At 41.7% G+C, this 27,773-nt stretch overlaps 1 protein-coding gene across 1 annotated transcript in view; it reads right to left on the minus strand.

Annotated features, from left to right (window-relative positions):
* The window catches only part of LOC139469396 (uncharacterized), a 79,128-nt gene extending 52,053 nt beyond the window's left edge, over positions 1-27,075 (minus strand). Inside the window, 24 exon segments of the mRNA XM_071251561.1 lie at positions 998-1,243; positions 1,815-2,006; positions 2,354-2,467; positions 2,470-2,550; positions 3,619-3,831; positions 7,324-7,503; positions 8,162-8,350; positions 8,831-8,953; positions 11,050-11,229; positions 13,782-13,967; positions 14,299-14,475; positions 15,106-15,294; positions 15,812-15,980; positions 16,134-16,315; positions 16,539-16,743; positions 16,998-17,149; positions 17,274-17,478; positions 17,659-17,783; positions 18,368-18,463; positions 18,645-18,791; positions 21,402-21,505; positions 21,825-21,906; positions 25,689-25,743; positions 27,022-27,075. Coding sequence (XP_071107662.1) covers positions 998-1,243; positions 1,815-2,006; positions 2,354-2,467; positions 2,470-2,550; positions 3,619-3,831; positions 7,324-7,503; positions 8,162-8,350; positions 8,831-8,953; positions 11,050-11,229; positions 13,782-13,967; positions 14,299-14,475; positions 15,106-15,294; positions 15,812-15,980; positions 16,134-16,315; positions 16,539-16,743; positions 16,998-17,149; positions 17,274-17,478; positions 17,659-17,783; positions 18,368-18,463; positions 18,645-18,791; positions 21,402-21,505; positions 21,825-21,906; positions 25,689-25,743; positions 27,022-27,075 — 3,646 coding nt within the window.
* Between the last annotated feature and the right edge of the window lie 698 nt (positions 27,076-27,773).

A 27,773-nucleotide genomic window follows, 5' to 3' on the forward strand; every position in this document is an offset into this window, starting at 1 on the left:
TACATCTACCTTCGTCTTACGTATTAGTGTAGGAAAGAACACATTTAGTGATTAGAGACATACAATGTCATTTAGAAAGCTATCAAATGTAAAACATCGTTTTTTGGGGATAACACTTTCTTGGTATTAAAGTACAGACTCTAGTACATTTTGGGGTTGAGTCCTTGCCGGGTAAACTGAAATTTCGACAACTGTCTTCCCCTCTGACAAGTGTAAATTAGCACGGCTCCCATGGCCAAAAGCTAGGAACACACAATGCCATTTAGAAAGGGCTCAAATGTGACAAAAACAAATTTCGTTTGGGATAACACTTTCTTGTAATCACTGTACAGATTCTAGTAACTTTTGGACTTGTGTCTGGCAAGGTGGGCTCAAATCCCGACTTAACGCAAACAAGAACTAGAAATTGTACCTTCCTCAGAAAGTGTTATCCCAAATATAACATTTGTTACATTAAGTGGTGTGTGTGTGTTTCTGATTGTGGTTGTGTGAGTGTATGTGTGTGAGTGTAAATCTGTGTGTATGAGTTTGTGTGTGCGAATGTGTGTGTTTGTGTGTGTGTTTAAATTCATGTTCGTTATCGTGGATATTAAAAGGTGAACAAACAAAAGAGTGCTGTTGATATTGTGAGATTGTGTGTGAGTGTGTCTGTGGTTGTGTGATTGTGTAGGGGTGCGAGTGTGAGTCTATGTTTGTGTGTGAGTGTTTGTGAATATGTATGAAAGTGTGTGTGTGTAAGTGTGTGTGAGTGTCTGTGTGAGTGTGATTATGCATGTATGTGTGTGTGTGTAAGTGTGTGTGTGTGTAAGTGTGTGTAAGTGTTTGTGTGTGTGTAAGTGTGCGTGAGTGAGTGTGAATATGTATGAAGGTGTGTGTGTGTGTGTGTGTGTTTCAGTGTGCGTGACATGTGTATTTCACACTGAAGGAACACACTGAACTCGGGGGATCCGTGTATAAAGTGTAACTGTGTTAGATGTAGAGCTCCTTGACATTCTACCTCTGACATTGATCTGGAACTTGCAATGAGCATTTCGACCAGCGCCATCGGTTACTTCATACGTCACTCCCGTGTCCCTGAACACTGGATTTGCAGGATTGAACCCGCGGGGAAGAATGAAACCTTTCATGCTCAGGAAGCCTGAGTTGTCTTCAACAGAGGGGATGGTGATGTTTGGTGCCTGCATCTTGTCTATAGTAATGTTCCTGTCACCGTCACAGTTGGAAAACACCGGGGGACTTGTATCTGCATAACAATATATAATAATTCTAAAGCGAAGTGTCAGGATGTGAAGGTTATATCTACATAACATCATACAGTAATTCAATACACATTTGGACTTTGAGTGTGTATCTGTATCACAATAAACAGCAATCCAATTTGCATTAGGGTTTGAATTAGGTATCTGCATAAAAAATACAATACGTTAATATACAATATGACTTTAACAAATCCATCCAGTGATTACCTTCACATACAGAAATACTTCCACCCAGTGATTACCTTCACATACAGGAACACTTCCACTCAGTGATTATCTCATAAACATGAACACTTCCACCCAGTGATTACCTTCACATACAGGAACACTTCCACCCAGTGATTACCTTCACATACAGGAACACTTCCACTCAGTGATTATCTCATAAACATGAACACTTCCACCCAGTGATTACCTTCACATACAGGAACACTTCCACTCAGTGATTACCTTCACATACAGGAACACTTCCACCCAGTGATTACCTTCACATACAGGAACACTTCCACCCAGTGATTACCTTAACATACAGAAACACTTCTACTCAGTGATTACCTTCACATACAGGAACACTTCCACTCCAGGATGCCGACCTGGTGGCGGTTGAGTAGACACAGGTGCGGTTGTCAGCAGGAACAGGTGTGAATCCAGGTCTTGTGCACCTGTAAGCCACGATCTTTCCCTGCTCGTAGCTGTCAAATATCTGCTCCGATCCCCCGGGGGTGCCTGGATCCGGGCAATTCGCAGCTGATATATCAAATAAGACAATCAGATGCATTGTGCCTAGCTAAGAACTATTGAATCTCGGGGGACATGTTAAGCGCATGCGTATTCCACTAATGAACAGTCTTGAAAACATATACGATTCAGTGAGAATGTTATAAATTCCACGATTGCTCAGGAAATCAGACTTTAACACTTGAACAGTTTTATTTGCATCCCAAGAAGTTTTCCATTTTCATAAAGAGCTCAAAATGAAAACGCCGACACAGGAGAAACAAATCAGTCTGAATTCCATAGATAGAATTTCGTATGACTATTTTTCAGTTACTGCACTACCAGATATAATCAACGCATCAGTAGGGAGAACTTACCTTTGCAGGTGAGATTCCCAAACCCCCACCGACCATTCTGCAAACACCTCACAGTGTTGTTATTGTCAGTCGATATTCCTGATGCTGTCGCCCCTGTACTGCAGCTGAACTCAAGGAATTCCCGAACGTTGATCCTATCGTAACAGGGTCTGGTTTCTGAAATCCAGCGATGTCTTCCACAGGTCCACAGTCAACAACTGAAACATGAATAAACATGCATTCATGTATATTGTTACCTTTACTTACGAAAGAACTATCCTTCTGACTTGATCAGGGCCGACTGTTGTTAACTCGAACTCCACTCACCACTAGGAGGGCAAGATATTCAGTGATTTGCGACGACATGAGGTCATTGCCATTACTTCACTGTTATTTCCGAACACCTGGTGTCGTCGCCATCACTTCACGATTATTCGCGTGAGCAGGTTCTCTATTTTTTCTATAAGTGCAGCATAATATGCTCCGCTCATTGCATGGCCTTCTGCAAGATGGTCCATCATGAAGGGTGTCAAATCTTTCCACTGCTTTGATTGTTGATGGTGGTGACCCCAGGTTTCATCCAGAGTCACAAATCGTTGCAAGAACCTACCTGGATCAGCTTCAAAGAAAGATAGATTATCACGGGACATGTACCTGTTGCGTTTTTGATGAGATGTCACAAGCTTTAGAACTCAACGAGCTGATTCTTGCTTCTGTGTCAAAGTGTGTGTGATAATGGAATATACTTTCTCCTGGGAATGCCTCTTAAACTGACAGTATGACGAGTCATTCACCGGTCGGTCTTCACAACATTGTGGCTTCTCGGGATCTGGTGTTGCTGACGTCACATGCTTACAAGGAAGGGGGTCGTCTCCCATGCGCAACTCTTTACGGTGGCATAGGACGGAACATCCTTTCTCAGTGTTGTTCTCATCATTTTATGGAAAGATTTTTTATGAAAATCCCTTTATCAACAAGTATTGGGTCACTGCACGTTCCTCAACTTTGTCCAATTGCCAATGGTCACTGACAACCGCCTATGTTACAGGGCTGTCACAGCGAAATAAATATGCTATACTCCATCTCACTTAAACAGTTTTGGAAATCATTTTGTTAGGCATATGTTTTCGTCTCACGGTCATACTATATCTCACCTGGACAGACGGGTGAGTCCCCTTGTAAGGTATATTTTTTCGTCTCACCGTCATACTATATCTCACCTGGGCAGATGGGTGAGTCCCCTTGCAAGGTATATGGGTTCTTCTCACTGTAATGCTATATCTCACCTGGGCAGATGGGTGAGTCGCCTTGTAAGGCATAATTCTTCGTCTTGCTGTCATAAGCACAGTAGAGGGTCTTGTTGAAGGTGGAGTCATCCTCCTTCCTACACTCTACAACCACCTTCTCCTTGAACGCCACTGCAGTTTCAGGGATAATGCGAACAACCCTCTGCTTCTGGACGTCAGTTCCCTGTCTTGACAGTCCTGGACATGTGGCAGCTGTGAGGATGAGAGCAGACAGAGATATACAGTATCACATTGCTGATGTAAGGATATTGTCTACCGTCTACCAAGGCTGAACTGTTCAGGGAAAATTGTTTTCAGATAATATATTTAGTTTTTTAGAAAAAAGAGGCAATGATGAGTGATAATAATGGTGTCATTGACTGCCATTTCTAATGCTGCTGACTGTATGAAATTTATTGTCATGGATCCAAACCATGGTTTGATTAAGGATTGTGAATTATTATGTTTGCAAAGAACGTGAAATACTTCTTATGTTTAAACTCTTTAGAAAATATAGAAGGGATATTTTTTACAGTATTGTCTATCAGCAAGAAATTGTTTTACATGTACTGTAAGAGAAAAGAGGCGCGTGTATATGAATAATATTTGGCAAAAATTGATGGCTGATCGATATAATAGTAAGTTGTTTGGTATACTGTGAAGAGATTTAGGGGTACATCAGCTGTTATCAAATCTAACATTACATTACAGGAATGGAAGATCTATTTCCAAAGTATATATATTTCCCACTATAAATCTGATTATACTGATACTTTCGGATATAGTAATCATACTATTGACTCATTTTCTGCAGAATTTTTGGATTTCAGGATAAAATAAGAATAGTTTGAATTAAGTTCTTGAAACATTCAGGAAATGTTCTGTTGCCTTTTCTCACATTTCCATTCAACAGGTTGTTCGATTGTGGCGGTTTCCCTACATCTTTGTCTTTTGGTTTGATTATCACATTACATAAAAAGAGAGATTTGCAAATAACCATGGAGACGAATACTTAAGAAGGCTTAATATATCGGTCTTGAATACAAGACTTAACCTTTGGTGTGGTGTTTTTGGAAAAGTTTCACTCATAGTTTTCGCCGTAGTTATGCTACCGAGGATAATGTATTTATTTTGTCAGTCTGTAATAAACCGCCTTTTGGGGTAGAAAGAGGGTAACGTTTCTGATTTTTTTTATTTATCAGATGTATTCGATATGGTTAATAGGTCTAAATTACGGTTCGTCATAGAACAGAGATGAGTCTCCCCAAAAATGTTACACTGACTTAAGGCTATTTATGAATCCGTGTAATCATGTGTAAAAGTTGATATGTTTGACTGTCCGTCAGAGATGTGGATTAAGTCCCTTTTTGTTTTCAATATTTTCAAATATATTCAGCTGCATCCTGATTTATCTCATCTTCATCTTCAAAGACGCATTACAGGAATACTGCAATAAATATAATCTTAGTGTTAATCTAGATAAAAGTAAGATTATTGTTTTCAAAAATGTATGTGTCCTTCCTCATAGGAGATGTTTCTGGTGTCCCCCGCGGTGATGTTGCTGGAATATTGCTAGAAGCGGCGTAAAACCATACTCACTCACTCACTCAGGAGATGTGGTATTTTAGGAAAATTCCTAAAATTGAATGTGTTAACTGGTATAAATATTTAAGTATAACCTTCAATGGAATAACAACTTTAACAGTGCTATTTTCCAACCAAAACATCGTTATTTAGTATTTTAAGAAGTTTATGAAACTTTACACCTTTGCCACATGCTGTTTTCTTCAAGGTTTTTGATAGCAAAGTCCGTCCACTAATATTGCAACGTGCCGAGGCACGGGCATGGGTTTCGATTTGTAATTCAAAACTAGAAATTGTTAATATGATTGCAGCAAGTCTTTTCAATGTATTTAAATGTCCACTTCTAACCATCTGCGTCGTGGCGAATGTCGAAGATACCCAGTGTATTCTTATAAACGGCGTATTAAATATTGGTGTGCCGTTACAAGTACCAGGGATATCTTATTTAGTGGTTTGCAATCATATTTCTAGAACGTTCGTTCAACGTTTGTCTGTTGCAACAGAGACATTGGTTTCGGGGGTTCCCCACATTTGTTTTTTAGCATTGCATCAGATATAAGGTCGAGTCTCAGCCATCCATAGTTTTTCAATTAGTTCGTGAAGAGCCTTTTAAATATGTATTGAATGTCAATTATGCTGTATTTGGTGTTTATTCAGTGTGTGAAAATTGTAGTGTAATGTAGCATCCGAAACAATGTGTACATTTTATGATGAGCCTGTAAAATTCCCACGTAGGTTTTCGTCGATGTTTGCGGTTTTGGGATAATATTTTTGCTATGATTTGAAAGACTGTACATAAGGTTATAGCCTATCACACGGTGATAAACGTACACTCGTACATGTGTGTTTTCCTTCTTGAATAAGGAGTAATTGTTTTGTTTTTTGTTTTTTGGTGTTTTGCGGAAGGCTTTTACCAATACATCCATGCACATTTGCCTGTACAGGCACTCTGACGTGCACAAAAGTAATAAACCTTGAACCTGGGATCTCATTTTTGTCCAGTATTTGGACTGTGCCTTACTGTGTTGGATTGGTAAACTGAGGACTGCTAGAACCTAAATGTCGTTCAGTTTCATTTGATGTGTGAGAGAGTTACGTTTATCCCAAAAAATGTTATAATATTATGCTATTGGACATGTCCCAAGGTAAAATTAATTGGGTTTCAAAACTTTTAAAAAAAAGTTCCTTGGGGTAGGTTTTGGTGAAATGTTGGTTAATCAGCAGCTACAGCCTATTGGTTGTTTTAGTATAAGCCACGATTAAAATGAATATATGAAGTAGACTGACATGCTTCACTAAAACATTGTCCTAGTCATAGTTTAAATCTTCTTCCCATACACTCTTTATATATTTAATGTATAGGCTTATGCAGATCTGCGTCCAATTTATCTTCCTAAGGAATGCTATACTCATCCTACATTAATTATTATGCAATTATGTCTGTTGATAACATTGATATTGTTAGACATTTGGCAATATTTATAATCTATGCAATACAAGTAAGATACAAAAGTGTTCACATGTCAAACACAAACTGCTTGTTGCTGCATTGTAACTGATGTTGTATGGGCCGGTGGCCGACATCTATGATGAATAAAGATGTTGATGATATTGATGATCACGATGATGAGCTGTAAGGATGAGAGTTGACTGACATATACTACATTAAATCAGTGCTATTTTACCCGTTAATCCGACAGTCTCCCACCCCGACTCTGACACACCTAATTTGCAATGAATTAACGAAATCCTTCATTAATCAGTCTCGTTAATCCGACACAGTGATCAGCGTACTGCGTGGTCATCTTCCCGCGAGTACACAGCCCGGCTTTTAATGCGAGACGAGTCGGTTTGGATATTACAACGGCTGCAGAGATAAACTTGCCTAAAAATAAACAATTAATGTATATCATTACATCAGGCATTTGATAGCTGTAAGGATGAGAGTACACGGTTATATACAATATCCCTACATGTGAAAACGAATGACATTATGTTCGGCATAAATTTAAACACTTGTCTTCTACCATAAACAGATATATTTTTGTCTATCATCAGGGTTTCTATGTCAGTATTTTAGCTGACTATTATGGTGCAGAGACAGCTATACCAACTACTCACCATTGCAAGTAGGATCAGATCCAGACCAGGTGCCAGATGCTTGACATGTCCTCTTCTCATTGCCGCCCAAGGAGAAGCCCAGCTTGCAGCTGTACATGATCTCATCCTCGTAGAAGAAGGTCTGCTTCAAAGTGTGTATGACGCCATTGCTGATATCACTTGGACGAGGACATGTGTTCCCTGAAACACGGATGATGTGGACATAAAAAAGTGTGTATGACGCCATTGCTGATATCACTTGTACATGTTTTGTGAAATATGGTGATCAGCAGGTTGAATGAGACATTTCGAGGGGATTAATGCAGGTGCCTCTCATATTGCATAACATAAAATATTAAAATTTTCTGAATGTCACTTTATCAATCAGTTTGAGTATTAGATCCAACAAATTTAAAAGTAAAAAGTGCTTTATAACGTCCATCAATACTTTATAACGTCCGTCAACACCTCACAACATCCGTCAATACTTTATAACGTCCAGCAATACTATATAACATCCGGAAATACCTTGTAACGTCCAGCAACGTCTGGAAATACTTTATCACCAGCCAAAATACTTTATAATGTCAAACACTACTTTATAACGTCCAGAAACTTCATAACATCCAGCAATACTTTATAACGTCAAGTAATACTGTATACTGTCCAGCAATACCTTATAACCTTCCGACAATACTTTCGTTAACACAGAACACCATTGCTGATTGAGGTTTTAACTCGCTATCGATGCATGACCATCAGATACATTAATAAATCGTGTGGATCTTTCATTGCTTCCATATTGTGATTCTACCAATCCCGATCGAGCGTTGCGTGGACAGCCAGAGAAGCTACTTACGGACACAGGAGTGGTTAACAAGGTACACGTCATGTCGCCTGAGGCCTGTCTCGCCCTCCACGATGTACACCGAGTTGGTTCCATTTTTAAACAATTTGAATCCGTCGTTGCATTTACAGGTGTAGGAGCCGGCGGTGTTCTGGCAGTCGTGCTGGCAGCCGCCCTTACCGTCACTGCACTCGTTGATATCTGACAAGTACGAGGGGGAGGAAGACACTGTTACATGTGTTATTAAAGGCCAGTACCTAAGTACTTATGACTAATACCATACGGGCAAAATGCATGATATTCATTATCTTAGTGACACGCTAAAACATATACGACTGGGACAAGGTGTACATAGTATAGCAGGGCCACACAGATAGGACTCGGGCTCCTAGGCTCGTACTTGTATTGTTTTAGTAGTTGAATCTGTAGGACTTTCGACACTAGGATACATACCAACACACGCAACATGTAATCGCTGTCGGTGACAATAACGCATTCGGTCAAGGAAATGGAAAAATGAAGACATGTTGGTTTCACATATAAGCAGCAAATGCTTGAAATGAAACACGGTTGAGATGTTTGAGACTCACATTTACACATGTCCACTAAATAGCAATGTTTTCAAAAACCTTCAATGGTACGAAGTAACTAAATCGTGTACATTCCTAAATGGGCACGAACCTTCACATGATATTCTGTCTCCAGGCCTATAGCCCTGCCTGCACACACACCTGTAGGAGCCGACAGTGTTCTCACACCTCTGGGAGGAGGCATCACAAGGAGAACCAGGACACTCATCAGCATCTGAAGTGAACAGGTCACAAATGGAATTATGCTGTTTCGAAACAAGCAATGAACATTAATATTCCCTTTGAACAAAAAATGTCATCCCGTGAAAGACATGTATAGCAATATGAGGTACGAAAATGTTATGTTTCCGCACATGAGTGTATATACGTTTTCACTGCGTTCTTGTTCCAGAATTCCTAGGTGTCTTGTTGCAGTATGATTTATGAATGCACATGCTTGATTATGCTAATGTGCAATAAAAATAAAAAAATGTTATGTCAGAAATAGAAGAAAAAGTCATCAATATATATCTAATAATTTCGCAATGTAATAAAATGTTTTTTGCGAATACCTGGTCTCATCACTATTTGATGGGGACTCATACACAATTCCTCAATGACATAATCGGAATTGTACAATGGACTCGGGGACTCGGGGTCAGCAGGTTTTCTGCAAGGGGTAGCAGCATACATATACCTGAAGTTGATGGATTGCAGAAGAGATGTAGAGTTTGTATGTATGAATGCTTCGTTGTGCTGAATTGAATTGACGTTGTGTCTGCTGGTTTTTTCACAAGGGATTGATTCTGACCAATCTTTGTCCGAAGGTACTGACATACGTATACTCTGGTGAGGAATGTGTGATGCTCTTGACAGATCATCAAGGCATAGAGTCGTCTTGGTATAGCTGAGAACTGACAAAACATTTTTCCAACATTTTCTTTCAGTTTATTTAGGATTACATAAGTTTTTACGCATGTCTAGAATTGGGTCGGCTTCCTTGATGGCCAGCTTCTGCATGGTACAATATGAATGATGTGCAGGAAGAGTTCACTGTCAAAACTAACTGATGTCTCTGTGCAAGGTCTGCTTGTCACATTTTATAGGAGCTCTGTAATAAGGAAGGGTTGTGTCCCTTAGCAATGCTAGACACCTGTGAACGAACATATGTTTCTGGATTTGTCATCACAGGTCTGTTCTTTTTCCAAAGTGGTAAATGTTCAAGAGCTTCATCACGCCTTCCCCACTCCCTGTCCTCCCTCTTTCCCCCTCCTCATCACACACATCATCTGACACGTTGTAATATAACTGACGTAGTGTTCCAATGATAATTAAACTCGCTCACCTAATTAGGAAAGAGACGCTTGTTGAAAGAACATGTTGAATTGAAGAATGTACATTTACATGACATGGGCATCATATGGGCATCACATCCAGGCTTTGTATTAACAGTTCAAAGTATGACTTGTATAGAACCTAAGAGAGTGTTATTCAACCAGAAACATACTTATATACATTAACATCAAGAACCCTTCGAAGGCCATTTATTCAATTTAGGCACCGTGATGGATTGTTAGATCTCATGATAAATGAAGGAAGAAAAATGTCCACTGAAAAGTCGAAGAGGCTGTGCCCATTATGTCATTCAGCTATAGAAAATGAAATTCATTTGACTTTTGTCTGTCCTTATTATTGTGACCTAAGAAAAAAAGTTTATACCAAAACGCTATCTGTGAAATTATCCTGTACCTTATTTCTCTTCTTTCTTCGAAAGATGCTGCTGTCATATTCAAACTGGTTATATATGTTAAAAATGCAAATTTCCTCAGAAACAAATTGTTAAACATGAGTATTTATCCAAATATGTAACACTACTTATTTGTAACTCTTTTGTATATGGAACGGAGGCCTCACATGCAATAAATACCTTTGTTGACAGATACGGGTTGTAAGTGTTGATATAGTGTGACCCCGTAACTGTCCAAGAAATGAGGAGTAACAATGGTAGGTATTCTAGGTATTCTTAACTTCTGACCAACGGAAGCATTTGTGGGAACAAAACATAGTACGGAGTATATATATCTTTCTCATAGGATGAAATAAATATATGATTGTGCTTCAGACAGTATGTGTTCGATCATTGGTCCCTTGAATTTGATTCAGTGGTTTTTATATTTGCGTTGCATCTTGTTTCAGTACGTTCAAATATGTGTGCCTGTCTGCTTGTTGGAATATTCGCATTCCCGTGTAACTTAATATGGATGAACACAGATGTTATTTTTTGTTTTCATCAGTACCATTGTCACAAGATAACGGTATCCCCATACACACCCACACACGTGACGTCATCAAACGCGCCGTTCGCGTTACAGGTAAGGAGGGCGTTTGTTGTGTTTGTTGTGGAGGCCCAGTAGCCGTCGGAACACGTCAAGGTCACCTTGTCCTCGAAATCTGCTGGCTTGTTCACGTTCAGTGATCCCATTGTAACTTGTGGAAGAGGACATTTTATTCCTGAAAAACAGATATAAGATATACCTTGATTTACATCAATAATCAGATTGTGACAACGTGTGGCATGTCTAAATGTATTGGAAATGACCAATATTCGGTGATTAGCGCTATAAGGCATTGTATTGTTAAACAATGATTGCAACTGTATTACCTTATTCCTGTTGAGATTCGTTAGAAGCCAAATGCATTGTATCTGGACAGTGATTAGTTGTCAGGAATGTGGTACTCTATATTGTAAACAGTGATGAAGACGTTTTAGATGATATTGTGATGTGCCTCTCGTATCGCTCAAATTACATTTCACCAAGAACAACTTTCGTGTGAAGGTCATTTTTTCGCCCCAGATTCCCTGCCTTGACCTTTCTTCTTTTACTCCGTGGTTTGTTTTTACTGATCACGTACAGCAAAACAGCTGTATTGATAATGTGGTTCTGATTTAGTTTGTTCCAGTTGATTTGGCATCATTGTGCAGTTGATAAACTCGCACCTGTTGACACGTGACAATGCGTGGTGTTTATATGCTGAAGCTTATGTTTTGGCTTCACCAGTGATCACTTTCCCATTACCCTTAAATACTTACAAACTGGTCTATGGGTATTATCAAAGATAACAAAAGTGGCAGTAATGACTGTGCTAAATGTATTGTAGTAAGTATCAATCGCAACAAATGGTTGAAGTGCTAATGAAAAGACGTGTGCTCTCTACGTTACGAGTTTTGAGTCACCACCCGTGTATACATGGATATGGCAGCCTTAATCATTTGAGAAGTTTCAGGATGAAATAGTATCTAGAAAGATGTCTGTACCCATACAAGTGTAAGAAGAGGGCGATTCGAAGGATCGAATCTTCTCTTCTTGCCAAGCTCGGAATAGACACGACTTTGAAAACTCTAAGTTCCTGCCAGTTCCCAACACTATACCGTACTCACGGCTGTTTCAAAACATCCACGGAGACAAAATTCTGAACATTCGTGAGTGCACTTACATTGTCAATATGAGGACTTGTTACTTACTGCTGCTACCACTTATTGTAACCATTGTGTTGTTGCCTTTTAAACTAGAAACTCAAAACTATATATATATATTATTCATTGAACACCTCTGTAGTCGTTTACTGATGTCACTATTCAGTTCTGTATTAACATTTGCTTCTCAATTTAGAAATCACTGGGGAACAGGTACTTGCATAAAATATGGGGAGATATTCCCACTGCAGCTTCAGATAGTGTTGAAATGTCATAATCTATACACACCAGCGGTAAATACTGACACGGCTTGACGTGAACGTTCCAGTATTTGTCTGTCGACATAGTCAATATTACGTTCCCATGTAAGGACGCTTCTGATATGCTTACTGTCATAAGTGGAGGCAGTATTGATATACAATTACTTACTCTCACAAGTGGGGGCGGTATTGATGTACTCTGTACTTACTCTCACAAGTGGGGGCGGTATTGATGTACTCTGTACTTACTCTCACAAGTGGTGGCGGTATAGATATACTCTGTACTTACTCTCACTAGTGGGGGCGGTATTGATATACCCTGTACTTACTATTGCAAGTGGGGCGGTATTGATATACTCTGTACTCACTGTCAGAACCAAGGGCGGTATTGATATACCTTGTACTTACTCTCACAAGTGGGGGCAGTATTGATATACTCTGTACCTACACTCACAAGTGGTGGCTGCGTTGATATTCACTGTACTTACTCTCACAAGTGAGGGCGGTATTGATATAATCTGTACTTACTCTCACAAGTGAGGGCGGTATTGATATACTCCGTACGTACTGTTACAAGTGGGGGCAGTATTGATATACTCCGTACTTACTGTCACAAGTGGGGGCGGTATTGCTATACTCTGTACTTACTCTCACAAGTGGGGGCGGTATTGCTATACTCTGTACTTACTCTCACAAGTGGTGGCGGTATTGATATACTCTGTACTTACTCTCACAAGTGAGGGCGGTATTCATATACCACGTACGTACTGTTACAAGTGGGGGCAGTATTGATATACTCTGTACATACTCTCACAAGTGAGGGCGGTATTGATATACTCCGTACGTACTGTTACAAGTGGGGTCGGTATTGCTATACTCTGTACATACTCTCACAAGAGGTGGCGGTATTGATATACTCTGTACTTACTCTCACAAGTGGGGGCAGTATTGATATACTCCGTACTTACTCTCATAAGTGGGGCTGGTATTGCTATTCTCTGTACTTACTCTCACAAGTGGGGGCGGTATTGCTATACTCTGTACTTACTCTCACAAGTGGGGCTGGTATTGCTATACTCTGTACTTACTCTCACAAGTGGGGGCGGTATTGATATACTCTGTAATTACTCTCACAAAAGAGGGCGGTATTGATATACTCTGTACTTACTCTCACAAGTGGGGGCGGTATTGCTATATTCTGTACTCACTCTCACAAGTGGGGGCGGTATTGCTATACTCTGTACTTACTCCCACAAGTGGGGGCAGTATTGCTATACTCTCTACTTAATCTCACAAGTGGGGGCGGTATTGCTATACTCTGTACTTACTCTCACAAGTGGGGGCGGTATTGGTCCACGTGTTGGTGGTGTTGCAGAGTCTGCGGGATGATCCTTTAATCTCATAGCCGGCCCTGCACGTGTATTCCACGATTGCCCCGTAGGAGGTTGCTTCTGTGTTGGTGATGATGTTGGACGTAGCATCTGTCACAGGAGGAGCTGGACCACACTTGGCAGCTGAGGGGAACACGGGATCATTTGCATTGTAGTGAGCTGCGTCAATAGGTTAAGGTGTAGCAAACGGGCTTGAACATGCTGCATCAGTTATGTATTATGAAATGATATTAGTCAATGTTGTGTACACTGGCTATTGTAACGATACTTCCCTGTCAACCTGCAGAATTGAAGTAGGTACCATATCAATGAATTTGTCAATGAATGTTGTTCGTATAGATGCAAATATTTACAACGAAATGTCACCTAACTGTAGAACGATGTGCAAAGATGTGTCAAACAAAGATTTGTTGTTATTAGTCAAACATTATGCATCATTTCGACAGATACGTACATTCACACGTGGGTAGCGTCACCCACTTTCCGGGTGTACTGCACGTCACTTCCGGTGTCCCTTTCATCGTGAAGCCACTGTAGCATTCATAGACAGCTGTACTGTTATAAGTAACGTTGCCACTGTAGTTCCTCACGAACCCAAACTCAATAGCATCCGGGGCTCCACAGTATACCACTGCAATAGACCCGGTAAACAAACATTGACGCTGGAAAGATATCTTGCAGACGTCAAGACATGCTGACGCGAATGAGACAATTTACCACTTAATCAAAAGTGTTATTGATGCGACACACCAATCAGATACATTGGTAACAAAATGTGCAATGGAGGTCTCCAAGCAGGAACTACGTTTTCTAAACTTCTACTTCATGCATGAACCAAGTCAGCGAACCTGACCACCCAATCTAATCATTCGCCAATTACGACAATCATGCGTTGCTGAATCCTACTCTGATAGACACCATGTGTCATAGAGATATCTATTCTGACAGGTATAATGTGTGATAGGGCTGCCTTCTCCGATAGGTAATGTCTCATAGAGCTACCACCTCTGACGGGCAGTCGGGTAGTCTAGTGGTTAAAGCGTTCGCTCGTCACGCCGAAGACCAGGGTTCGATTCCCGACATGGGTACAATGTGTGAAGCCCATTTCTGGTGTCCCCCGCCGTGATATTGCTGGAATATTGCTAAAAAAGCGGCGTAAAACCATAGTCACTCACTCACTACCACCTCTGACAGGTACTATGTGTTATAGGGTTACCAACACTGACACCACAATGTTACTTATCCAAACAGTGTTACTTACCCTGACAGGTGGGGTATCTTGGTTTGTCCCATTTTCCTCCTTTCTCACATACGAAAGAAACAGTATCTTTTTGATATTCCTCCTGTTCGAACGAGTATCCAGCGATGCAGTTGACAGTCACGGAGCTGAGATAGGATGTAGCGGATGATGTTTTTACCATATTTTCCGAATCAGGGACCGCCAGGCAATCTAGCAAAATACAAATTAAGGGTCAATGTTGTTTAAAGAAATCTCCAAAACTTGGTATGTGATTCACACTGTGGGGAATGCATGCACAGTTTTGGGGAACGCAAGGTAGAGATTAGATATATGATTTTTCAACTACAGCTACAAAAGCAGATTATCTTTTTCTTCGTAACTATGAGGCAATTCAACAGTCTAAAGCATGAATATTTTCTTCTAGAATGTGCGGGACAATTAATTGAAATCGCAACATTTTAGTATCGAATCGATATTTTGTCTATTCTCAAGATCGTTGTGAAAACATTTGAAAATGATCAAGGTGATGATTATAATCCAAACTAGGTAAATAGAGGTACGTGAATTTGACTGGAGCAAGAGGAACTCATCAATGAATTACTTTCAGCAAAGTAGTTCGTCATTATCTGACCTAGGTCATCACCATATGAGTAGCCAATCAGCTCTCACAAATGTGTTTCTCGCCATCAGGTGTGTAAGAAACGTAATGTTTGTAAATGATGCTCACCTATTGAGAACTCAAACTGGAAACCTCCTTTGTCCTGAATGAGGCTAGACTTGAACCTAATGTAGAGAGTGTTGCCTCCATTGACGCTGGGAAGTGAGGACGTTAGATCCCCTGTGTACCCGCTGCCTGCATGGAGGACTCCAGCGGATCCGTCTGAACCATTGTATATCTGGCGTATAGTGAAAACTTTAATTATGGTTTTGAAAAAGTACATACGTCCCATCCATGTTCACAAAAAATGTGTCATTGTATAGTTATTATTTTACAATATTTGCTATTTCCAAAGCAAAGTGCAATCAATTTCAATATAAGAAGGGCGTACCTCAATCAGATCCTTGCCAACGGTCTCCAGAACAAGGTAGAGGAACTTGACCATGAGGTTCCTGCTTGCATCACTCGGGGCCTGAATCTTCCAGGAACAGGTCACTGAGGTCGGGTACCTCTTCTTCCTGAATCCAGGTGAGGTCACTGTGCCACTAGCTGCTCGTATCTCAACGTTGCATCCTGCAGATGAATTTCACATAGATTTAGAGTTTACTTCTTGGTTAGAACATGACTGAATCAATGCTGTGTCTATTGTGCCATTACCTGCTCGTGTCTCAACCATGCATCCTGCAGAATACGGATATAGAGTAGATAATAGATTCAATTGTCGTGAATGTAGTATACGCCTACAGTACTCAATGATATGCACACAATGTTTAATGTGACCCTGGACACAACCTACCATTCTTAACCCTTAGTTTGATGCCACGTCCTCCACCAGATGTGTCTTTCCCTTTCAGGATAATCCGTATTTTACTGGCGGTGGAGAAATAGATGGCTGGTGAAGAGAGATCCGCACGCCTGGAGGCCATCAGCAGAGTATCGTCATACCCTTCACCATTGTACACCATCAACATCCAGTCAGGGGCGAGGTCAACTTCCTCCACCTGAACAAAACAATATATATACATATATATATATATATATATATATATATAATTTTTTAATAATGTCCTTGATTTCCTTCAGACGAACTTGTTCACCATTATCATGCTGAAATAGATATTGTTTATTTTCTTATCCAAAATGATAAAACTGTGCTTCATCATTTCCTTTTGAAATAACTTGAACGCAATCCACCGACGTACACACCGTTTACATATTAAGTTGATGATTTTGTTGTGTATGTGATCAAATTTACCATGAGAGTGACAATTGTATTGTCTGAGCTGGACACCAACCACTCCAGTCGGAAGCCGCTCGGCGGGGTGCTGGGGAAGAATGGGGACGTCAAGTCTGTCCACGATGACCCAGCTGTGATAGGGCGGACGTCCGTAGAGAGGGCACTGGATGCTGTGAACAGAATTCAGAATTCTGGTACAGTTGATCTCGCAAGTATTACATAAATCATTAGGTAGTGTGAATGCTATACACATTGCTGCACAAATCCTTGACGTATTATCCACACAAGACTTACACGAGGACCAGGTGAGGTCGAAACCAAAGTTTGTAACGGAAGAGTCAGATGTTAGACGCAGCAGCATCATGTTGTTGGTGCTGTAGATGACCTTGTTATCCAGACTGCCTGTCAGTGTCTCCAACACCCGGGTATCCTGAATCGTCTGACCTCCAACCCTCACTTCCAGCAAATCCACCTTGTCTTCCAGGCGCACAGAGCGGAACTGAAAGATGCAAAACACCAGGATGGAAATCACTCATGCCACCCATCTCCACTTTGCCCGATAACAAAAGGTACCCGGCGATCCTAAGCTGCACACTGCACCAACATGTTCACCATATTTCATAACAAAAGCATTAAAGAACATGCACTGAGTTCATCACCACTACAAACTCTTGCCTACCGTGACACCAATCTGTGTCCCAGGAGGAGAGATGATGGTCCACATACAGTAAGCGTTGTTGGCGTAACCACTGAAATAGTTGATGCTGCCACTAGTGCCGGTGTTTGTAAATGTACATTTGGAACCTACAACATAATCGATGAAATGTCACAAAATGTTACCTTATAAGAAACTAACATTTTTTATTGTATAATATAAAAGTGAAAGAAAGCTAGATTATTGTAAGCCTTACAAAGGAAAACCTTACAATGTGTCATATCAGTTTTCTGAACATATTGTTCCTGAAGTGTCTATCACAAGATGTGCATGAATTCGAAGAAGTGCCCAGGCGTCTACTGAGTGGCACTGCATCTATGCTAAGTGGATATATGTAACACCTGACGTAGTTGCAGTACATTTTGTTCATGGTGCCTGCAGGTTTCCTCTGTCTGTCCTATGTCTCTGATGAGTAGCAGAAAACACATACTTGCTTTGCAGCCCAATCACGACCACATTTGCGACAGCCTCTGTGTCATTACCACAAGTGTAAATTATGTCTGCTTATTGATTTGTTTATGCTGGTGATCCAGATAATGTTGTGAGACAATGGAAGACTCCACGGCCAACCCTTGCTTCACACAACACTCTGCACGATACATCAAAACATACAATCTTAAGGAACGTCAAAGGATTCCTTTTTATGTATCTACAGTTAGTGCTGTACACTTACTGCAGTCCATCTCGTCCCTGTTGTTGTCGCAGTCGTTGATGCCGTCACATTTCCACTTGTTGTTCAGGCAGCTGCCACGTCCACAGTCGAAAGAACCTGCAATTCACACAATACACTGAAGCCTGAATTCCTAGAATGGAGTTTGGCTGCTCATTGAGCAGACTTGCAGACACGTCTATGGTTATGTGTTGGAAAAGTGTATTGGATTAGGGAGGTTACGTTAATAGAGAGAACATATGCTATATTGTTATATACCTCCTGAAGTAAAGTAACATACCTTCTAAACATGATGGATTCTTGCAAAAGAAAGGAAGACGACTCTGACATGGCACAACCTTCCAGCGACCGTTCTGTACAGCTGCACAATCTCCTGCCTTGACACTGGCTGGGGGCTCGTTAACGTCCCAGTAGCCCTGACAGGAATCTGAGGTCAGGAGAAACACGTTAACCATGTTTACGAAACCTCCCAGTAGCCCTGACAGGGATCTGAGGTCAGGGGAAACACCTTAACCATGTTTACTAAACGTTCCAGTAGCCCTGACAGGAATCTGAGGTCAGGAGAAACACGTTAACCATGTTTACTAAACCTCCCAGTAGCCCTGACAGGGATCTGAGGTCAGGAGAAACACGTTAACCATGTTTACTAAACCTCCAAGTAGCCCTTACAGGGATCTGAGGTCAGGAGAAACACCTTAACCATGTTTACTAAACCTCCCAGTAATTTGCACACGAATCTGAGGTCAGGAGAACACGTCATCATGTTAACTTCCCAAAAGCCCTTAACTACAGTAATCTTGGATCAGGAGAAATTCATTTCCGATTTTTACTTGTTCTAACATATCTGCATCTCTGCTGATGGCAACTTGTATGTTTCAATGTTTTAAAGTCGTTCACGCGATTATACCAGCTCTTGATAATACCCTGTCGTATTTGGAAATATTATTCAATACAATAATGGATACCTCTTACTTTCCAAAAGGTTGGACACTTGGAACCATCGTTCCAATTCACAAAAAAGGCTCAGTGACTGATGTTGAAAACTATAGGGGGATTACACTTACCAGTATATTCAGTAAGATATTTCTTAGCATTATTAATAAACGCTTGGTATTGTGGTCGGAAGCACTTGATAAGATTGAGGAAGAGCAAGCAGGTTTTCGACAAGGTTACTCAACCACTGATAATATGTTTATTCTCCAGGCTCTTATAGATAGGTATATTCAACGTAAACGTGGAAAATTGTATGCTATATTTGTAGATTTTTCGAAAGCATTCGATTCAGTCTGTAGAGATAAGTTATGGTATCTATTTAATTCACATGGTGTCAGTAATAAAATGGGTAAATTGTTATGTGGTATTTATAAGGAAGTTAAATCATGTGTTAAACAAAACGGCATGTATTCAGATTCTTTTATATGTCATACTGGTGTACGCCAAGGATGTGTATTAAGCCCTTTTTTGTTCTGTTTTTTTATTAATGAGCTTGCAGCCCAAATCAAAAGAAATTATGATGATGGTATACAATTACATCCTGAACTTATAAAAATATTTATGTTACTATTTGCAGATGATATAATCATGTTCTCGAGTACTGTGAAAGGTTTACAAACTTTGATAAATCAGCTAGAATTGTACTGTGATACGTGGAAACTTAATGCTAATCTAGATAAGACAAAAATTGTTGTATTTAGCAAAGGAAATACGCTGTCAAAAAACGAAAAGTGGTACTTTCGGGGACAATTACTCCAAACTGAAACCTCATATAAATATCTTGGTGTAATATTTTCAAGTAAATTATCATGGAACCGACATATATGTAATGCAGCAACCCAAGCTAAAAAGATGCTATTGGGCATTTTACAAACGTTTGAACATTTTAGCGAGTGTGCTTATAAATCTTTTTTCAAAATCTTTGACACAAAAATAGCTCCTATTCTTTCCTATGGTTCAGAAATATGGGGTTTTGCAGAGGCTAAAGAAATTGAATCCGTACATTTATACGCATGCAAAAGATTTCTTGGTGTTAAACATAGTACGTCTAACGTAATGGTCTATGGTGAATGTGGTCGCATGCCCTTGTATATATATCACTACTTAAAAATCATACGATACTGGTTAAAATTACTAAAAATGCCAGTAAGTAGATTGCCAAAAAAATGTTATAATATGATGCTATTGTATGAAAAGAATGGAGATCAAAATTGGGCATACAATGTTAAATGTCTACTGTATAAATGTGGGTATGGTTACATCTGGGAAAACCAATGCTTCTTAGAGAATCATGCCATGTTCATATCGAAAATAAGGCAGACGCTTTTTGACATGTACTTTCAAACATGGAGATCTACTGTAGATGTTTCTAGCAAATGTGAATATTATAGATATTTTAAAATGCAAATATGCGCAGAAAAATATTTAACTGATGTAAATATAAGAAAATGCAGAATATCATTAACACAATTTAGATGCAGCTCACACAGGTTAATGGTTGAAGTTGGCAGGCACAACAAAATACCCAAATGTTTAAGATTATGTAAACAATGTTCTTTAAATGTTGTCGAAGATGAATTTCATTTTCTACTTGTATGTTGTAAATATGACAATTTAAGGAAAAAATATATTGAACAGAAATACTATGTACATCCAAATAAATACAAGTTTATCTCTTTAATTTCACATGTGAGCAAAACGGCTATACAAAATCTCTCTCTCTTTATATATCATGCCATGTTATTAAGAAATGAATCCTTGTAACATTCCTAACCGCTTCCACATTGTCATGTATTCTGTACTATGGGCCTGTGGCCTTACAGTTATATATGAATAAACTGATTGAACTACCAGCATCACAGATCGTTAAAGTGTCAGATCATACTGTAATCTTATGTTTGTGTTCTCATATTCGAAGCAGGCTAATCAGAAAGCTATACCAACACACCATTGAAACACAAGACAGGATACTATCTCACACATGGTTTACTTTCTGATCTGTGAAGAACATGGATAAGTGACAATTACACTTGCTGTTGCTTACCATTAATCTTTTCTCCGACCCAAAACATGTCCCAGTCGGCAGCCATATCAGCCAAAGCTTTGTTTTCTACCTCATCGTGTATCTCCAAAGGCATTCCCTGTTCTCTGTTATACAAACGCATATGTCAAAACCTCTTGTTCTGTTGTAAAACATGTATGTCAAAACCTTACTGTTCTCTGTTGAAAACAAATGTATCAACTCCTCCCTGTCCCTGATGTTGTTTCGACTTGTCTCGTATAATGTGTTATGCAACTGAGACAATGTGTCTGCAATAATGTTTAAAATATATTGCATTTACCGCACAGCTACACACATACCCTCACATAAACCCCAGGACGACGCTATAAGCCTGAGATAGGTCAAAGTGTTTTAGGGCAAAGGCCATATAAATATTTCTAAAGTTGAAAACATCCCTCAGTCTACCTTTCACAGAGTTCCTTTGCTTCCTCCCATTCCATCGCCTTTGATACTTTGAGGTAACAGCTGGCTCCGTAAAAGGTCCATCCTGCAAGACAGAACATTTCAAATAATATTTATAGACAGCGGGTGTTGAATGACATAATGCTTGTGAAACAACCATTAAAAACAGTGTGCGCCAGCCTCACGTGATCAGCCTGGACAGAATTATAACTCTTATTAGCAGTATTGTTAGTTTTCCATTTAGTATACGCACGTGTTCGATATTGGGAAGTAAATATCAATGATATCAACTATCAGTAACTGTTATCTTTTACTGTTAACTGTTTAACTCTATGTTAAATTTGAATGAGTTTTGCCTGTTGTACCAAATGTATCGGCAGATAATCTGGATTCTTCGATGGTGTTGGCGTTTTACGGCATATTTAGCACATCAACCGTGGTAGGTTGCATGGCAGCTCTGGGCAGAGTGTTCTCATTGAGCAGCTAACCAGATACAACAGCAAAAGGGAATAGCACGGACATGCACTCAATGAGATGATTATCTAGTGTTTAATGGACAGGAATGTACTCTTTAGCACTTCTTGATGCCAACGTGATCCCAACCTCGGCTGGAATTGGCCTCACAAACAGAAAACCAAAACTATGATTTACGAGCAGGAGGATAGACAGAACATGTGTCGAGGCATATACCATAAAACCTGGTGTTTACACTTGCAGTTTGCACATCGGTGGTTCGATTCATACCTCAATGTACCGTAAACAATACAGTCAGTCTATACGTGATACTAGAACCTACCTTTGATTTCACCGCCATGTGTATCTTAGTAACACCGCACAAATACAATACGTTTGCTCCTACCAAGATAACAGTGAGTGAGTATCGTTTTACGCCGCTTTTAGCAATATTCAAGCAATATCACGGCGGGGGTCACCAGAAATGGGTTTCACACATTGTACCCAACCAAGATAACAAAGGAAGTCATATAACTGCGCTGAGTAAGGTATGATTCACAACTAAGTATTTCTGTAAGCCTATGTCAGGTATATCTAGGAAACACAGTATTTTTTTCCAAAGGTTGTCAGTATTTCTACGGGTTGTGTTTTTTTAAATGCGTAAATAGCTGAGTAATTTATTTTTTTCTTGATTTTAATAGGTTAGTACATCGCATATGTGTTAGAGAACGCTTGTGCGCTAGGTGGTTTTGTGGTAAGTACTCAATTCAGGACAACTCTCCCGGCGCTACACAAACCACTCTCTCTGCGCTAAACCACCCACTCTCTCAGTTCCACACACACCACTCTCTCTGCGCTAAACCACCCACTCTCTCAGTGCGACACACACCACACTCTCCGCGCTAAACCACCCACTCTCCCCGCGCTACTCAAACCACTCTCTCCACGCTAAACTATCCACTCTCTCAGTGCCACACACACCACTCTCACTGCGCTAAACCACCCCCTCTCTCCGCGCTACACAAACCACGCTCCCCGCGCTAAACCACCAACTCTCCCGGCGCTACACAAACCACTCTCTCCGCGCTAAACCACCCACTCTCTCAGTGCGACACACACCACACTCTCCGCGCTAAACCACCCACTCTCCCCGCGCTACTCAAACCACTCTCTCCACGCTAAACTATCCACTCTCTCAGTGCCACACACACCACTCTCACTGCGCTAAACCACCCCCTCTCTCCGCGCTACACAAACCACTCTCTCCGCGCTAAACCACCCACTCCCTCAGTGCCACACACACCACTCTCTCTGCGCTAAACCACCCACTCTCCACGCGCTACACAAACCGCTATCTCTGCGCTAAACCACCCACTCTCTCAGTGCAACACACACCACTCTCTCCGCGCTAAACTATCCACTCTCTCAGTGCCACACACACCACTCTCACTGCGCTAAACCACCCCCTCTCTCCGCGCTACACAAACCACGCTCCCCGCGCTAAACCACCAACTCTCCCGGCGCTACACAAACCACTCTCTCCGCGCTAAACCACCCACTCCCTCAGTGCCACACACACCACTCTCTCTGCGCTAAACCACCCACTCTCCACGCGCTACACAAACCGCTATCTCTGCGCTAAACCACCCACTCTCTCAGTGCAACACACACCACTCTCTCCGCGCTAAACTATCCACTCTCTCAGTGCCACACACACCACTCTCTCCGCGCTACTCAAACCACTCTCTCCACGCTAAACTATCCACTCTCTCAGTGCCACACACACCACTCTCTCCGCGCTTAACCACCCACTCTCTCCGCGTTACTCAAACCACTCTCTCCACACTAAACTATCCACTCTCTCAGTGCCACACACACCACTCTCACTGCGCTAAACTATCCACTCTCTCCGTGCCACACACACCACTCTCACTGCGCTAAACTATCCACTCTCTCAGTGCCACGCACACCACTCTCACTGCGCTAAACTATCCACTCTCTCAGTACCACACACACCACTCTTTCCGCGCTAAACCACCCACTCTCTCCGTGCCAAACACACCACTCTCTCTGCGCTAAACCACCCACTCTCCCCGCGCTACACAAACCGCTCTTTCGGCGCTACGACAACGATTCTGCGCTTGGTTATCCGATGCAGTGGAGATATTTTTTTCACTGTTTTGGTACATTGAAAACGTTGCGTCAGACAAATGAACATGCAATACATGTGTGTCATGGTAAAAAGTGAGATATCATTTTCCTACTTTAGCTCGACAATAGTTTTTTCCCCACTTTTCGTAGCCGTATACGTAAACAACAATAGGCTGTGCCTCATAGAATAAGTATACACGCGTCGGTCCAGGGTAAGTCGGTCCGTGAAGACCCGGGTGAGAAAAGGTCTTCAGCAATCTCTGCTTGTCACAAGATGCGACTATGCTTGACGTCAGATGCGACTAACGGGGTCGAATGATCAGGCTCGCTGACATGGTTGATGCATGTCATCGTATCCCAATTACGTGGATCCATGCTCATTATATCATCCACTGGATTGACTGATCCAAGCTCGAATATTTACAGACTGCAGCCATATGCTGGACTATAGGTGAGTGCGACGGTAAACAAACAAAAATACTATGTCGGGGAAGGATTATAGTACAACAAATATTGACATTAATTCTTGACACGTTAACAGCGGTAACGTGTATATTGCACACACGCTAAAATGCGCTGTGATAGATAGTCTAGGCGTGTCCTCTATTGACATAGTGTAACTTTCCTTCGCACATATGACGAAGCACTTATTAATCAGCTCAGAAACGAAAACAAATATTGGACCACGATTTTAGATATAACAAAACATGAATCAATAAAACTCCATACATCTGGAGATCAAGTAACGTACATTGTTGTAAGTAAATATTGTTTCACGACATCTGCATGACTTCAATAGTCGTTTGTTTATCCGGTCTTATGAAAGCGTATACCTCGGGTATCTCTGTAATACAACATTGGCCTCCACATAATCATGGAAGATAGCATCCATTACAGTTTTTCAAAACCATTTGAACCTTGGGTTTTGTTATTCAGAGACGGGGCGGTCGGGTAGCCTTGTGTTTAAAGCATTCGCTCGTCACGCCGAAGACCCGGGTTCGATTCCCGACATGGGTACAGTGTGTGAAGCCCATATCTGGTGTCCCACGCCGTGATATTGCTGGAATATTGCTAAAAGCGGCGTAAAACCATACTCATTGACTCACTCATTCAGAAACACATTTTCTTTCCATTGACATTGTACACGACGGATGTTAAACTCTTTGTTTAGAGAACTATACCAGTGAGTTTAAAACAATATTAATTTCAAACCAACAGCAAAAAACACAACTGTGAATGTAATGTGCAGAACCAGCTACTCACCCGGAGGACAGACAAGCGTGAGGTTGCCTAATGTCTTCGTTGTTTGTCCGTGACTCTAAAATAGAAATAAGTAAAACCAAATCAAGATTAAACATCAATACGAAGCCGCATACTCAGTGGAGTCAGTTGCTGGGAGACAATACGTCGTTCTTTCACGTCGACATGACACCTTGTGATGAGGATGAGCACACACAGTTACCCTTCCTAGCTCACCAGTCGACCACCCGATCACCAATCCACCTATCACACACCACCCGATGACCCGTTCACCCGCAGACCACCCCACCACTGAGCTACCCTACTGCCAGACCACCCGGTTATACAGCCACCCTACTACCCGATCACCATGCCACCCGACCACCATGTTACCCGGCCATCTCAATCCCCGACTACCCGACTTCAATGATAGCTGACCACCCTACAACCCGACAACCCAGTTACCCGACCACCCTACAACCCGACCATCCACCTACTCGGCCATGTTAACCGGCCATTCTAACCCCCGGCCACCCGACCTCAATGCTAGCCAACTACCCATCTACCGACCACGCAACAACCCGACCACCCAGCCTACCCTCCCCACCCCCCACCACCCCACCACCATCTAGCTACCCGGCCATCCTAATCCCCGACCACCGACCACCGACCACCGACCACTAGACCACCCGACCACGCATCTACCCGACCACCCGGCCATCGTGCCACTCGACCAACCAACCACCCGACCACAATGCTAGCCGACCACCTAGCCACCCTACTACCCGGCCACCCGACCATCTATCTCCCCGACCACCCGACCAACCGACCTACCGACCTACCGACCACAATGTTAGCCGACCACCTGGCCACCCTACTACCTGGCCATCCGACCATCTATCATCCCGACCACCCGATCACCCGATCACAATGCTAGTCGAGCACCCGACCACCTGCCAACCCAACTACCCGGCCACCTGACCATCTATCTTCCCGACCACCCGACCACCCAGCCATCCGCCTATCCAAACATCTAGCCACCCGGCCACAGCTTAGCTGCCACCCCGACCCACCCGCTAGCGAACCATCAATTCTATATCAATGTATGATGGTTTGTTGTAAATCTGAACGTCGATAAATCATGTCACCTCGACATTAGCAGCCACCCCGCGTTTGCTGTACCAGACATGTCACATCATATGCTTACAATACTTGATGGTCAACAAATAGCTTGATAAATCCCACCCCTTAATAAACTGATCTTCATAAAAAAAAACACCAATACTTCATTCATTAAAGATCGGGAAAAACGTCATTAAGCAAACACATAGAGCCGATCTACAATGATGGTACTAACCGTAGCGATAATTGACATCCCCACGGTGATGAGAAGACGTATATGTCCGTCCATGGTGGTGACGAGAGTGAACCTGCAGGAGACCAGACCGTCGAGGTGACAGCACAGGGAGTCTGATTTCAGTCACGCCCGTGTCATAAACGCCGGATTGAGGTTGTTCTCCCTGAAGAGCACACAGTCTCAAGGGGAACCGAAATATAATCTGCTGAGTAAAAATGAATATGACCGATTTATGGCAAGACCACATGAGCATGAAGTATAGCTGGGTACGACAGATCACGGCAGTGTAGAATACCTCTCACTGTGAATTACCACTCTACCTACAGCCAACTGTTGTCAGGGGGGCACACAATGTACTGATCTAGACCACCACTTGTCATGGGGCACACAATGTACTGATCTAGACTACCACTTGTCAGGGGGCACACAATGTACTGATCTAGACTACCACTTGTCAGGGGGTACACAATGTACTGATCTAGACCACCAGATGTCAGGGGGCACACAATATACTGATCTAGACCACCACTTGTCAGGGGGGCACACAATGTACTGATCTAGATACCACTTGTCAGGGGCCACACAATGTACTGATCTAGACTACCACTTGTCAGGGGGACACACAATGTACTGATCTAGACTACCACTTGTCAGGGGGCCACACAATGTACTGATCTAGACCACCAGTTGTCAGGGGGCACACAATAGACTGATCTAGACTACCACTTGTCAGGGGGGCACACAATGTACTG

This window comes from Haliotis cracherodii, unplaced genomic scaffold (assembly GCF_022045235.1).
Source record: "Haliotis cracherodii isolate W230 unplaced genomic scaffold, xgHalCrac1.p SCAF_2, whole genome shotgun sequence".
Classification (NCBI taxonomy): Eukaryota; Metazoa; Mollusca; class Gastropoda; order Lepetellida; family Haliotidae; genus Haliotis; species Haliotis cracherodii.